The following is a 16,308-nucleotide window of genomic DNA, read 5'->3' as shown; positions in this document are numbered from 1 at the left end:
GGTTATGGGCTGAGTGCGGGTAGGTGGGACTAGGTGAGATTAAGAGTTCGGCGCGGACTAGGAGGGCTGAGATGGCCTGTTTCCGTGCTGTGATTGTTTTATGGTTATATGGTTATATGGTTAATGATAAAATAAATCAAAGTCAGTGTGGTTTCTGTAAGGGAAATCTTGTCTGACAAATCTGTTCTTCAAGGAAGTAACAAACAGAATAGCTAAAGGAGAGGTGGTGGATGTCATTCACTTGTATTTTTAGAAGGCATTTGATAAGGTGCCACACATTAGGCTACTTAACAAGATAAAATCTTGTGGCTTTATAGGAAAGGTACTGGCATGGATAGAGGAATGGCTGACATGCAGGAGGCAGTGAGTGGGAATAAAAGGGGCCTTTTCTGGTTGGCTGCCGGTGACTAGTGGTGTTCCTCAGGGGTCAGTATTGGGACTGCTGCTTTTCACATTGTTTGTCAGTGATTTGGATAATTGAATTGATGACTTTGTGGCAAAGTTTGTGGATGGTACAAAAAATAGCTGCAGTGGTGGATAGTGCTGAGGAAGCAATGCAATTGAAGCAGGAATTAGACAAATTGAAAGAATGGGCAAAGAAGTGGAAGATGGAATACAGTGTTGGGAAATGTATGATAATGCATTTTGGTAAAAGGAACAATAGTGAGGAGAAGGTTCAAACATCAGAGGTACAGAGAGAGTTTGGAGCTCTTGTGCAAGACTACAAGCAGGATAATTTACAAGTTGAGTCTGTGATAAAGAAGGCAAGTGCAATATTGGCATCTATTTCAAGGGGAATAGAATATAAAAGCAAAGAGATAATGCTGAGATAAGGCTGCGCTTTGAATATTGGCAACGGTTTTGGGCCCCATATCTCAGAAAGGATGTGTTGTCATTGGAGTGAGTCCACAGGAGGTTTCGCAGGGATGAATCTGGGAACGATGGGGTTAACTTGAGTAGTGTTTGGCAGCATTGGGCCTAGACTCGATGGGCCAAATAGCCCACTTCTGCTCCTATGTGTTAGGTTTCATGGTCTTCCCTGCGCCCTCCCCTGTACCATCTCCAGTGTGATCAAATCCACCCCACTGAAACTCCTCTGCTCCTTCTCCATTGCTATCTAATCCAACCCACCTCCACTTCTATCATATCCAATCTCATGACCTCCTCTGCACCATCTCCTCTGCTATCATGTGCAGATCAGTGAACCTCTTCTGTACCTTCTCCATCATTTTCAGATCCACCCTACTGATACACCTCTGCACTTTTTCCACCACTATCACATCCAATCTCTTCTCCACCTTCTCCAGCGCTATTGCATCCAAACCAATGAATCTTCTCTGTAACTTCTCCACCGTTATCACATCCAACCCAGTACATTCTCCTCTGTTGTCACATCCACTCCAGTGTCCTCCCCTGTACCTTCTCCACCACTATTGCATGCAGCACAGTGAACCTCCTCTGCACCTTCTCCACTGCTGTTACATCCAAACCTACACTGTACATTTGCCACCATTATCAGATCCACCCCTGTGAAACTGCTCTTGCATCTTCTCCACTGTATCAGATCACCCCACTGAAACTCCTCTGCATCTTCCCAAGCTATCAAATCCAATCCAGTGGAACTCCTCTACATCTTTTACATCTCTATCTCATCCAAACCAGTAACCTCCACTGCACCATCTCCTCTGCTATCACATCCAACCCAATGAAACTCCCCTGTGTCTATTCCACTGTAATCACATTCAATCCATTAATCCCCCTCTCCAAGTTTTCCACTGTTATCACATCCTTCCAGTGAAACTGCTCTACACCTTTTCCTTTGCTCTTGCATCCAAACGAGTGAACTTGCTCTGTATATTTGCCACCAGTATCAGATCCACCCCAGTGAACCTCCTCTGCACCATCTTCACCGTTCACAGCCAATCCAGTGAAACTCCTTCACACCTTCTACACCACTATCACATCCAAACCAGTAAATATTCTCTCTATCTTCTCCACCATAAACCACATCAAAACCAGTGAACCCCCTCTGCACCTTCTCAACTGCTACCACAACCACTCCTGTGAAACTCCCTTGTACCTTTTCCTCCTTTATATATCCCAGTAGTCTCCAACCTCCAGGCCGCAGACTGATACTGGGCCACGAAACGTGCAGGGGTGCAGCAGTAGCCGGAGCGCACCCAGCACATCTTTAAGAAAAAAGCCAAAATAAACAAGCTAATTAACTAGGTACTGCCCAACACGTAAATGTCAGCCCACACATTTACGTGCCGGGCGTCACCTAATTAATTAGCTTGTTTATTTTGGTTTTTTTCTTAAAGATGTGCTGGGTGTGCACCAGCTACCGCTGCCCAGAGGTTGTGGACCACTGATATATCCAAACCAATGAAACTCCTCTGCACCTTCTCCATCATTATCACATCTAAACCAGTGAAACTGCTCTGCATCTAAGGAATGAGGAACAGGAATCGAGTGAGGCCCGCAATATTTCAGAATCAACCCCATAGATCATCTCCTTTGCTCCATCAAAGGAAGCCTTGAACAAATGATTAACAAACCCATTGATCTTGAAACACTGATTCTATGTTGTGCATTGTAGTTCATTTGGATGTATATTTTAAAATATTATAAAATTTAAAGTGTTGTGGTAAACCATGTATACCTGTCTGGACACGCCCCTCTGCTGACTACTCCTGTGGCTCCTCCCACAGATCCCTGTATAAAGGCGATTGGGGCACTGCTCCTCCCACAGTCATCCAACATGGTCGTGCTCTGTTTTCGCTGTTAATAAAAACCTATCGTTATTTACTCTACTTCCAGTCTCCTAGAGTTATTGATAGTGTATCAAGTGTAAACTTAGAAAACTCGCAAAATGTATCTGATTTCCCTTGATTCTGGTAGCAAAATGTTTGTGTGCCTCCCTTTAATCAGACTCATGAAGATATTTAGACTTAATTGTATTTTTCCCTTGTTCTGTGCTATCTGTGAAAATAACTTGTGTGGAGACTGTAGGGTGCAGGAGTTGGTGGAACTGATACCCTGTGATGACTGATCAGTGAAGGCCTTCCTATAATCTGCAGGCTCACCAGGCAGTTTTCTACAAACTCATCCACAGCTCTGTCACTTTCTGGTGATACCAAATCTCACCTGGCAGCAGAAGGCTCACTATGGCTGCTGGATCAGTCCTGACCCTTTCTGTGGGCCTAGTGCCACCAACCTGTTGGGGCTCACCTCTGGACTCCTCAACAAAGTGCTCAGATCAACCTCTCGTTCTGGGCTCCACCATCGCAGCAAATAATTTCTCTCCTCTGATCTATATCCATGTCATTCCTCAGATGTGCAGCAGAGAGCATCCCGACAAGCTGTATCACTGCATGGTTCAGAAACGGTACTGTGGTGGGCAGGAAGGCTCTATAATGGGTAATCAAAACTGCCCACTGCATCTCCAGCACCAGCCAAATATATACAGAAGAGACATATATACAAAAAGGTACTAGGAAAGGACCAGTAACATCATGAAGGATCTCACTGACCCTGCTCATTGACCGATCATGCCCATCAGGGAGGAGGCTACATAATATCCACACCAGGACCATCAGTCTCAAAAATAATTACTTTCCACAAGCAGTAAATCTGATCAATACCTTCACCCACTTACCTGCTTCACCACACACTCCAAACACCACTACTTTATCATTTCCTGTAAGAGTCACCTATATACAGACACTCCTGTACGTAGTGTCATCTTATAGACATACGATCAATCTATGTATATAAGCTATCTTATGTACTTATATATATCGTTTTATTATTATTATTGTGTCATTTCTCTTATTGTGTTTTTTTTTGTGTTGCGATGGATCCGGAGTAACAATTATTCTGTTCTCCTTTACACTTGTGTATTGGAAATAATGTTACACAATCTTGAATCTTGTGGATTTATCCACCATTTTGCATTCTACTCTTGCTGGAATACATAACAGTTTACAGAGCTTCTCCCCACTCTACTGCTTCCTCCTGCCACTCCCACCTCAAGGCCCCTTCCGTCTTCCCAGTGAAGTGCAGAGCATTGACCAAGCCTCTGCAGATGGAAGGTCTCTTCCTCTCTTTAGAACCAACAGCGGACACACTTGCTAATGTTCTGTGCACAGACACTCCTCACTTGCCAGCCAATGAACTTCTAACCTTGATTACTTGTCTTCAGATTGACCACTGGATACATTGTTCAAATGTTCCCTGGCTGAAAACAGGCAATCAATGGAGTGGAAAAAGGATCAAGATTTTGAGCAACTCACAAGGACAGGCGGCGCCTGTAGAGGGAAATGGATGGTCAATATTCGAATGGACTGATAGAGGGGAGGTACGCAGTTTCATGTGTCTCCAGTTAATGCAATGCAGTTTTACGTTATTCCAAATAATGTTCACATCTCCCTGCTGACATACTCCACTCTTAACGAGTGTCACATACAAAAGTATCTCATTCCGTTATGAATGCATCTCATTCATGGTGAATTTGAGCACTGATATGTACACAGACCAAGTACAGGCAAGGGCTGGATGGCCAGAAAACCCATGATGGGCCAAATAGCTCTATCCTTGCCTAATGACTACCTGACACTACAATGCCAGGAAAAGTTTAACCCTAAAGAATCCCAGGCCTTCACTCTGGATAGTTCATTCCCAGGGAATGTGTATCCTAATGTTTATCTCTCCTAGTGAATTTCACCTTGAACGTGTACCACCTCTAGTGAATTTGACTGCTAATGTATCTTTCTGAATGCCCAGCTAAATTGTGAAATGCCAGTGTTGGCAATTTCTACCTGCTGTTTAGGATACAGTTGGACGTCAGTGTTGTGATGTGGAAGCTATTCACTGTTGACCACTGTTACGTGCAGACACAGAAAGGTATTTGACAGTATTGTACTCTCATCAGAAACAGGAAGAAAATAAGGATATTTTATTGCAACTTTTCACGGGTCAAGAGCTACACCACAAGCAAGAATGCACAATTAAAAGATACATCACAAAGATCCAATCGGCAGGAATGTAGTATTACTAGACAACATCTAGACCAGATTATGTGACTCTTGCCTTGCAGTGCTGAGCTAAGGAAGAGTCCAGCACTGTAAAAGTGGTAATGTCAAAGGAAGCATTTGTCCCAGCAGAATGAGCTCATGCTGCCTCTTCAATTATTCTTCCCTCTTTCCTTGCTTCATTTTCATTACACCCTGAGAGCCCTGTTGGCTCTTCTGATCACCCTATGTGTGGTAACATCATGTTCTTGGGAGATTGTGAAGTGCTTTTCAAGATTGCTCAGACTTCCCAGCGTAACAACATTGGAGAAGGTACAACATCCCAAATCAGAGCTGTACAGTGGTGGACAGCTTGTGCATGATTGATGTGGTGGCCCCATCTCCACCCAACTGCAGGGAATGGTCCTAGTTAAACATAAAGTTGGCCATTTCAGCACAACTGGCGGTGGACGCAGAAGAAGGTGGGTTTTATCCTTTATTAATTCTTAAATCCAATTGAAGTTTCCCCTAGTTTTCCCTTTGGATTTTTATCTCTCTCTCCAAGGCTACGAGGTATTCCTGGGTTTCACTGACCTCAAGCCACACACTCTCTCATCATTCATCATGTGAGAACTGCTGAATCAGCCAAGTAGTTTCTGCTGGGTATTCACATGTGCTGGATCCACAGAACCATTTTCTACCCACTAGGTTCAGGTAACCAGTTCAACACACAGGAGTGGGCAGAGACAGGCATCGGAACTGGAATAGGGGTAGGGGAGGGAATGGGAGCGGATGGGAGTCAGAATTACAGCAGGGTCAGGGGAGGGAATGGGAGTGGATGGGAGTCAGAACTGGAATAGGGGTAGGGAAGGGAATGGGAGAGGGATATGAGTCACAATTAGAGCAGGGTTAGGGGAGGGAATGGGAGCGTATGGGAGTCAGAACTGGAACAGAAGTAGGGAAGGGAATGGGAGAGGGATATGATTCACAATTAGAGCAGGGTTACGGGAGGGAATGGGAGAGGGATGGGAGTCATAAGTGGCAGGTAAGGGAGTGGGAGAGGAATGGAAGTTGGAATAGGGGTAGGGGAGGGAGTGGGAAGTGATGGGAGTCGAAACTGGAACAGGGGTAGGGGAGAAAGTGGGAGGTGATGAGTGTTGGAACAGAGGTAGGGGAGGAAGTGGGAGAGTGATGTGAGTCAGAATTGGAACAGGGGTAGAGGAGGGAGTGGGAGAGGGATGGAGGTTGGAACGGGGTAGGAGAAGAAGTTAGAGAGGGTTGGGAGTTGGAACAGGATTAGGGGAGGAGTGGGAGAGGGATGGGTGTCGGAACGGGTAGGGGAGGAGTGGGAGAGGGATGGGTGTCAGAACAGGGGTAGGAGAGGGAATAGGAGAGGGTTGGGAGTCGGAACAAGATTAGGGGAGGAGTGGGAGAAGGATGGGGTCCGAACATGAACTGGTGGGAGAGGGATGTTGGTGGGGTATGGGTAGGAATGGAAGGAGGGTCAGGGGTCAAACAGGAGCACAGGTTGATTGGTCCCTTACCCCAGCTCTCAGCATCACCAACTCTTATTGGATGAGTGGACAGGCCATTATCATCTGGCCAGATGTTCTTAAATTACAGCTCAAATCTCTTTAAGCAAAGGAAAAACACATATCTGCACTAATTGAAATACTTTAGCCCATTCGGTTCTTAACAATCCCACAAATCATTTCCAGTAATGTTCGTGGCATTGCCGGTGAGGGCGCTGAAGTGGGTGGGAGCCCGTGGCTATCCTGGCCTTTCATTGAGTGGGTAAATAAGGCCAATTGAAAGAGCCACCAGACAGCAGCATGTCTCTGATAAGCGTCTCGATGGGCGTCTTCCCCACCAGCCTCATGAAGAAGAGTTGTCCAATGAGGGAAGCTGGTACAGCACGGAGGGCAGGCAGCCGGAGGAGCAGTTTGCCAAAACGTTGAGGCTGTGGTGGATACTGGCAGCGCACGTACTCAGCCAGACATTCCTGAACCCTCTCCTGTAGGCTCTCGATGTGGGCTGGTTCAGAGAGACCTGAGGCATCTGGGGGAGAGGAGTAAACAACTGAGTTAGCACGGTAGTGAGGGAGTACAGCAGCTTGAAGCCTATCACCCTCTACCCTCCAGTTTAGTGGTCAGTACAGACCCCTCAGTCCCACCAGCCCTACTGTCCCACTAGCTTAATGTGTAGATGCATTTCAGGGAGCTGTACTCAGTATAGGTGCTTCGTGCAGACCACTCAGCCCTGCTAACCTCGCTGTCCCTTTGTACAGACTTTTCAGTCCCGCCAATTGTGCTGTCCCACTAACCTGGAGTGTAGAGGGCGATGGCCTTCAGGCAGCTGTACTCAGCAGAGTCAACCTGCAAGACCTTGAGCTTCTCCACTTGATCCTGAAAGGCACGTATCTGGTCCATGAAGGTCACCACCCTGTCGGCAGACATCTGTGTGGAGTGGAGGCCAGCGGCTGCCAGCAGAGGAGCCATATGGAGGGGCAGTGAGGATTGGGCAGCATTCAGTACGAAGAGCTCACTCCAGCTGAGCCTCAGCAAGGCCACCTGATCCGAGACCTGGAGCTCGTGGAAGAAAGGGATGTTGCGAGCCCACTCGACGGCACTGAAGAGCAAGCGTGCGGCCAGCTCGCAGATGTTATCAATACTCAGCAGGTTGTACTGAGTACACTGGGTACTGAAGCGTGAAGTGGGGTAGGGCTCAGCTCGCAGCAGCAGGGAGATGAGGCCTGAGATGTTGTTTCCTTTGAGCTGGTCTCCGGGTGACAGTGAGAGCTCCCCAGGGTTGGACTGAGCTGCAGGAATCCGTCCTCGCTGGACAGCTAGTGCAGAGGCACACAGAGAGAGGGGGGAGAAAGAAAGGGTGAGAGAAAGAGGGGAAGAGGTGGGGAAAGATGGGAGAGAGAGAGGAGGGAAAGAAAGAGAGAAAGGGGAAAAGAGGAGAGGTGATACGGGGAGAGAGAGAAAGGGAGAGAAAGAAGGGGAAGAAAGAGGGGGAGAGGGAGAAAGGGGGGGAGAGAGGGAGAGGGTTAGAGAGAGGGGGAGATGTAGGGGAAGAGAGAGGCAGGAGGGAGTGAGGGTGAGAGAGAGGGAGTAAGGGAGATGGATGAGGAGAGAAAAGGGGAGAGAGGTAGTGAGAGGTGGAGAGAGTGATGGGAAGAGAGGTGGGAGAGAGAGAGAGATGTGAATCATTCAACTTTCAATCATGCAGCACAACACACAGCTGGCACCAGCAGACTCTGTGGAATCTTTCTGTGTACTCACAAGCTGCAGTTTCCTGCATTATAACCTGGTTGCAGGGTTCTTCAGTATTAATGCGACATTGCCACCAGCTGCTTTCCACCCCTCAATCAGCCCTAAGCTTTAAGCCTCACTGGGCTACTTCAGAGGGGAGTTTTCACGCACGTTGCAGTGTAGAGCTACATATGGGACAGTGCAGGTCAGACAGAACACAAGATCCAGCTGGTTTTTCCAACAGTCCAGCAGTTTCTGATCACACTGAGAAAAGCAGACATTTACCATGCATCTACCTCTATACTGACCACCTAGATAACCATTTACTAATTCCCTTCATCAGCCACCAGCACTGGATCAGTGGCCCAGACATCACCATGAAATCAAATCTCTGTAATGGCCATTTCCACTGTACGACTAAGCATGAGGGAGTGTTCTCGTGGTACTGAACCATAGTGTCTGTACACCTGTGACAAGGTCCTGTGTGGGAGGTTGGTTTAGAAAGTTCAGTCACTCGGCATTAAAGATGAGGTAGTAAATAAGATTCGATATTGGCTTTGTGGGAGAAGTCAGAGAATTGTAGTAGGAAGTTACCCCTCTGACTAAAGTCCTGTGACTAGTGGAGTGCCGCAGGGATTGGTGTTGGGTACATTTTTGTTTGTCACTATATCAACAATCTGGATGATAATGTGATTAACTGAATCAGCAAATTTGCAGATGATACCAAGATTGGGGGTGCAGTGAACAGCGAGGATCTGGACCAGCTGGAAAAAAAGCGGCTGAAAAATGGCAGATGGAATTTCATGCAGGTAAGTGCAAGGTGTTGCTCTTGGATAGGACCAACTAGGGGAGGTCTCACATGGTGAGTGGTTGGGCACTTAGGAGTGTGGCAGAGAAAAGGGGTCAATGATTCATAATAAGTGATATCACAGGTAGGTGGGGTCATAAAGAGAGCTTTTGGAACATTGGCCTTAATAAATCAAAGTATTGAGTATAGGAGATGGGATGTTATGTTGAAGTTGTATAAGACATTGGTGAGGCTTAATTTGTAGTATTGTGTGCAGTTTTGGTCACTTACCTAATGAAAGATGTAAACAAGGTTGAAAAAATAAAGAGAAAATTTATAAGGATGTTGTGGTCCATAAGACCATATGACATAGGAGCAGAATCGGCCATTCAGCCCATTGAGTCTGCTCTGCAATTCCTTCATGGCTGATCCCAGATCCCATTCATACACCTGCCTTCTCGCCATATCCTTTGATGCCCTGACCGATTAGGAAATGATCAACTTCTGCTTTAAATATATGCACAGACTTGGCCTCCACTGCAGTCTGTGGCAGAACATTCCACAGATTTACTACTCTTTGGATAAAAAAATTTCCTCCTTACCTCCATTGTAAAGGGTTGCCCCTCAATCTTGAGGCTGTGCTGTCCAGTTCTGGATACCCCCACCAAAGGGAACATCCTCTCCACATCCACCCTATCTAGTTCTTTCAACATTTGGTAGGTTTCAATGAGATCTCCCCGCAATCTTCTAACTTCCAGTGAGTACAGGCCCAAAGCTGTCAAATGCAACTCATATGTTAACCCTTTCATTCCAGGAATCATACTTGTGAAGCTCCTTTGGACTCTCTCCAATGCCAACACATCCTTTCTCAGACATGGAGCCTAAAACTGTTGACAATACTCGATGTGGTTTCCTGAAAAGAAAATCCTGCCTGACAAACCTAATACAATTTTTTGAGGAAATTACAAGCAGGGTAGACAAAGGAGATGCAGTAGATACGATGTACTTGGATTTTCAGAAGGCCTTTGGCAAGGTGCTGCACATGAGGCTGCTTAGCAAGATAAGAGCCCATGGAATTCCAGGGAAGTTGCTAGCATGGGTTGATTAGCTGATCAGCAGAAAACAGTGAGTGGGAATAAAGGGATCTTATTCTGGCTGGCTGCCATTTACCAGTGGAGTTCCACAGGGGTTGGTGTTGGGACTGCTGCTTTTTATGATGTATGTCAATGATTTAGACTATGCGATTAATGGATTTGCAGCTAAATTTGCTGGTGATACAAAGGTAGGTGGAGGAGCAGGTAGTGCTGAGGAAATAGAGAGCCTGCAGAAAGACTGAGATAGTTTAGGGGGATGAGCAAAGAAGTGGCAAATGAAATACAATATTGGAAAGTGTATGGTCATGCACTTTGGTGGAAGAAATAAACAGGCAGACTATTGTTTAGATGGGGAGAGAATTCAAAATGCAGAGATGTAAAGGCACTTGGGGTCCTTCTGCAGGATACTCTAAAGGTTAACCTCCAGTTTGAGTCAGTGGTGAAGAAGGCGAATGCAATGTTGGCATTCATTTCCAGAGATATAAAATATAATCAGAATCAGAATCAGGTTTATTATCACTGGCTTGTGACATGAAATTAGTTAACTTAGCAGCAGTAGTTCAATGCAATACATAATCTAGCAGAGAGAGAAAAAATAATAAATAAAATTTAAAAAAATAAATAAACAAGTAAATCAATTACCTATATTGAATAGATTTTAAAGAAGTGCAAAAACAGAAATACTGTATATTAAAAAAAAACGTGAGGTAGTGTCCAAAGATTCAATGTCCATTTAGGAATCGGATGTCAGAGGGGAAGAAGCCGTTCCTGAATCACTGAGTGTGTGCCTTCAGGCTTCTGTATCTCCTACCTGATGGTAACAGTGAGAAAAGGGCATGCCCTGGGTGCTGGTTGTCCTTCATAATCGACACTGCCTTTCTGAGACACTGCTCCTTAAAGATGTCCTAGGTACTTTGTTGGCTGGCACCCAAGATGGAGCCGACTAAATTTGCAATCCTCTGCAGCTTCTTTCGGTCCTGTGCAGTAGCTCCACCTCCACCACCCCTGCCATACCAGACAGTGATGCAGCCTGTCAGAATGCTCGCCAGAAGAGCAGGGATGCGATGTTGAGGCTCTATAAGGCACTTGTGAGACCACCCTTGGAGTATTGTGTGCAGTTTTGTGCTCTTTATTTTGGAAAGGATAAACTGATATTTGAGAGGGTTCAGAGAAGATTGACAAGAATGATTCAAGAAATGAAGAGGTTACTATATGAGGAACATCTGGCAGTTGGGCTGTATTCTTTGGAATTCAGGAGAATGAAGGGGGATCTCACAGAAACATTCTGAATGAACAGATTAGATATGGCAAAGTTATTTCCCCTGGTAGGGGAGTCTAGGACAAGGGGGCACAACTTCATGATTGAAGGACATCCATTTAGAACAGAGACGTGGAGAAATTACTTTAGTCAGAGGGTGGTAGATCTATGGAATTTGTTGCCACAAGAGGCTGTGGAGGCAAAGTCATTGGGTGTATTTAAGGCAGAGATAGATAGCTTCTTGAACAGCCAGGGCATTAAAAGGAATGGGGAAAAGGCAGGGGAGTGAGAATGATGAGTGGTGTGTCACAGGGATCAGTTCTGGGTCCATTGTTATTTGTCATCTATATCAATGATCTGGATGATAATGTGGTAAGTTGGATCAGCAAATTTACTGATGATACAAAGATTAGAGGTGTAGTGGACAGTGAGAAAGGTTTCCAAAGCTTGCGGAGGGATCTGGGCCAGCTGGAAAAATGGGCTGAAAAATGGTAGATGGAGTTTAATACAGACAAGTGTGAGGTATTGCACTTTGGAAGGAAAAACCAAGGTAGAACATACAAGGTAAATGGTAGGGCACTGAAGAGTGCAGTAGAACAGAGGGATCTAGGAATACAGATACAAAATTCCCTAAAAGTGGCGTCACAGGTAGATAAGGTAGTAAAGAGAGCTTTTGGTACATTGGCCTTTATAAATCAAATTATTGAGTATAAGAGTTAGAATGTTATGGTGAGGTTATATAAAGCATTGGTGAGGCTGAATTCGGAGTATTGTGTGCAGTTTTGGTCACTGAATTACAGGAAGAATATTAATAAAGTTGAAAGAGTGCAGAGAAGGTTTAGACCACAAGGAGCAGAAGTCGGCCATTCGGCCCATCAAGCCTGCTCCACCATTTTATCTTGAGCTGATCCAATCTCCCCTTTAGTCCCATTCCCCCACCTTCTCAACATAACCTTTGATGCCCTGGCTACTCAGATACCTATCAATCTCTGCCTTAAATACATCCAATGACTTGGGCTCCACTACCACCTGTGGCAACAAATTCCACAGATTCACCACCCTCTGGCTAAAGAAATTTCTTCGCATCTCTGTTCTGAATGGGCGCCCTTCAATCCTTAAGTCATGTCCTCTTGTACTAAACTCCCCTACCATGGGAAACAATTTTGCCACATGCACTCTGTCCATGCCTTTCAACATTCGAAATGTTTCTATGAGGTCCTCCCTCATTCTTCTAAACTCCAAGGAGTACAGTCCAAGAGCAGTCAAACGTTCCTCATATGTTAACCCTCTCATTCCCGGAATCATTCTAGTGAATCTTCTCTGAACCCTCTCCAATGTCAGCACATCCTTTCTTAAATAAGGAGCCCAAAACTGAACACAGTATTCTAAGTGAGGTCTTACCAGTGCCTTATAGAGCCTCAACATCACATCCCTGCTCCTATACTCTATTCCTGTAGAAATGAATGCCAACATTGCATTCACCTTCTTCACCACCGACTCAGCCTGGAGATTAACCTTAAGGGTATCCTGCACGAGGACTCCCAAGTCCTGTTGCATCTCAGAACTTTGAATTCTCTCCCCATTTAAATAATAGTCTGCCCATTTATTTCTTCTACCAAAATGCATGACTGTACACTTTCTGACATTGTATTTCATTTGTCACTTCTTTGCCCAATCCCCCAACCTATCCAAATCTCTCTGCAGACTCTCTGTTGCCTCAGCACTAATGGCTCCTCCACCTATCTTTGTATCATCAGCAAACTTAGCCACAAAGCCATCTATTCCATAATCCAAATCGCTGATATACAATGTAAAAAGAAGTGGCCCCAACACAGACCCCTGTGGAACGCCACTGGTAACCGGCAGCCAACCAGAATGGGATCCCTTTATTCCCACTCTCTGTTTTCTGCCAATCAGCCAATGCTCTATCCAAGTATGTAACTTCCCCGTAATTCCATGGGCTCTTATCTTGTTTAGCAGCCTCATGTTTATAAGGATGTTGCCGGGACTTGAGAAACTGAGTTACCGAGAAAGGTTGAATTGGTTAGAACTTTATTCCTTGGAGCATAGAAGAATGAGGGGAGACTTGATAGAGGTATATAAAATTATGATGGGTATAAATACAGTGACTGCAAGCAGGCTTTTTCCACTGAGGCTGGGGGAGAAAAAAAAACAGAGGACATGGATTAAGGGTGAAGGGGGAAAAGTTTAAAGGGAACATTGGGAGGGCATCTCCACATAGAGAGTGGTGGGAGTATGGAATGAGCTGCCAGATGAAGTGATAAATGCGGTCTCACTTTTAACATTTAAGAAAAACTTGGACAGGCACATGAATGAGAGGTGTATGGAGGGATATGGGCCAGGTGCAGGTCAGTGGGACTAGGCAGAAAAATGGTTCGGCACAGCTAAGAAGGGCCAAAAGGCCTGTTTCTGTGTTGCAATGTTCTATGGTTTTATGGTTTTATGACTGGAAGAATTGGATCAGCTCAGGATTGAATGGCAAAGCAGACTTGATGAGCCAATTGGCCGACTTCTGCTCCTATATCTTATGGTCTTGTTAAGTGCAGCCTGACTAGTGCCTTATAAAGGCTCAGCATTATCTCCTTGATTTTATATTCTATTCCCCTTGAAATAAATGACAACATTGCATTTGCCTTCTTTACCACAGACTCAACCTGTAAATTAACCATCTGGGAGTCTTGCACAAGGATTTCTAAGTCCCTCAGCACCTCTGATGTTACATGAGAAATAGGAGCAGGAGTCGGCCATCTGGACCGTCGAGCCTGCTCCAACATTCAATAAGATCATGGCTGATCTGGCCATGGACTCCTCTCCACCTACCTGCCTTTTCTCATAACCCTTAATTCCCCAACTATGCAAAAATCTATTCAATCTTGTCTTAAATACTTTTCCTGAGGTAGCCTCCACTGCTTCATCGGGCATAGAATTCCACAGATTCACCACTCTCTGGGAAAAGCAGTTCCTCCTCAGCTCCATCCTAAATCTACTCCCCTGAATCTTGAGGCTATGTCCCATAGTTCTAGTCTCACCTACCAGTGAAAACAACCTTCTTGCCTCTATCTTATCTATCCCTTACATAATTCCATATGTTTTTATAAGATCTCCTCTCATTTTTCATGTTTGAACCTTCTCCCCATTTAGATTATAGTCCGCATTATTATTCTTTTAACCAAAATGCATTCTCATATATTTCCCAACACTGTATTTCATCTGCCACTTTCTTGTCCATTCTTCCAATTTGTTTAAGTCCTGCTGCAATCATATTGCTTCCTTAGCACTACCGACCTCCCCACCTATTTGTGTATCATCTGCAAACTTTGCCACAAAGCCACCAATTCCATTATCTAAATCATTGACAAACATTGTGAAAAGTAGCGGTCCCAACACTGACCCCTGAGGAAAACCACTAGTCCCTGGCAGCCAACCAGAAGAAGCCCGTTTTATTCCCACTCGCTGCCTCCTGCCTGTCATCAGTTCCACTGTCCTTGCCAGTTTCTTTCCTGCAACACCATAGAATTTTATCTTGTTAAGCAACCTCATATTGAACTTAGCAAAGGCCTTCAAAAAATCCAAGTAAATGAAATCCAATTTTTCTCCTTTGTCCACCCTGCCTGTTACTTCCTTGAAGAACTCTAAAAGGTTGGTCAAGCTAGATTTCCCTTTACAGACATCACACTGACTTTGACTTATTTTATCATTAGTTTCCAAGCACCTCAAAACCTCATCCTTAGCAATAGACCAACAATTTCCCAACCACTGAGATTAGGCTAACCGGTCTATAATTTCCTTTTTTTTTTTACCTTCCTCCCTTCTTAAAGAGTGGAGTGACATTTGCAATGTTCCAGTCCTCTGGGACCATGCCAAAATGAAGTGATTCTTGAAGGGTCATGACCAGCACATCTGTTATCTCCTCAGCAACCTCTCTCAAGAATCTGGGATGTATCCATCTTGCCCAGGTGACTTATCCACCTTGAGACATAGAAAACCTACAGCACAATACAGGCCCTTTGGCTCAGAAAGTTATGCCAAACCTTAGAAATTACTAGGGTTACTTACAGCCCTCTATTTTACTAAGCTCCATGTACCTATCCAAAAGTCTCTTAAAAGACTATCGTATCCACCTCCACCACCGTTGCCGGCAGCCTATTCCACACACTCACCACTGTCTGCGTAAAAAAACTTACCCCTGACATCTCCTCTGTACCTCTTGTGGCAGCCATTTCAGCCCTGGGAAAAAGCCTCTGACTATCCACATGATCAATGCCTCTCATCATCTTATACACCTCTATCAGGTCACCTCTCATCCTCCGTCGCTCCAAGGAGAAAATGCTGAGTTCACTCAACCTGTTTTCATAAGGCATGCTCCCCAATCCAGGCAACATCCTTGTAAATCTCCTCTGCACCCTTTCTATGGTTTCCACTTCCTTCCTGTAGTGAGGTGACTAGAACTGAGCACAGTACTCCAATTGGGGTCTGACCAGGGTCCTATATAGCTGCAACATTACCTCTCGGCTCCTAAATTCACTTCCATGATTGATGAAGGCCAATACACCGTATGCCTTCTTAACCACAGAGTCAACCTGTGCAGCTGCTTTGAGCGTCCTATGGACTCGGACCCCAAGATCCCTCTGATCCTCCACACTGCCAAGAGTCTTACCATTAATATTATATTCTGCCATCATATTTGACCTACCAACATAAATCACTTCTCACTTATCTGGGTTGAACTCCATCTGTCACTTCTCAGCCCCATTTTGCATCCTATCAATGTCCCACTGTAACCTCTGACAGCCCTCCACACTATCCACAACCCTCCCAACTTTTGTGTCATCAGCAAACTTACTAACCTATCCCTCCACTTCCTCACGAAGAGTAAGGG

The 16,308-nt window shown here is 45.2% G+C and overlaps 1 protein-coding gene across 1 annotated transcript in view; it reads right to left on the bottom strand.

The window, feature by feature from the left end:
* Nucleotides 1–4,977: 4,977 nt before the first annotated feature.
* The window catches only part of LOC132405935 (nuclear receptor subfamily 2 group F member 1-A-like), a 70,508-nt gene continuing 59,177 nt past the window's right edge, over nucleotides 4,978–16,308 (bottom strand). Inside the window, exons 2-3 of the mRNA XM_059990936.1 lie at nucleotides 7,336–7,857; nucleotides 4,978–7,070 (exon numbers count right to left, since the gene is read on the bottom strand). Coding sequence (XP_059846919.1) covers nucleotides 6,796–7,070; nucleotides 7,336–7,857 — 797 coding nt within the window. The 3' untranslated portion in view covers nucleotides 4,978–6,795. The remainder of the gene's footprint in view (nucleotides 7,071–7,335; nucleotides 7,858–16,308) is intronic.

Source organism: Hypanus sabinus, chromosome 16 (assembly GCF_030144855.1).
Source record: "Hypanus sabinus isolate sHypSab1 chromosome 16, sHypSab1.hap1, whole genome shotgun sequence".
Taxonomy (NCBI): Eukaryota; Metazoa; Chordata; class Chondrichthyes; order Myliobatiformes; family Dasyatidae; genus Hypanus; species Hypanus sabinus.
The sequence above is the reverse complement of the archived record's forward strand: the minus strand, read 5'-3'. Positions and strand labels throughout refer to the sequence as shown.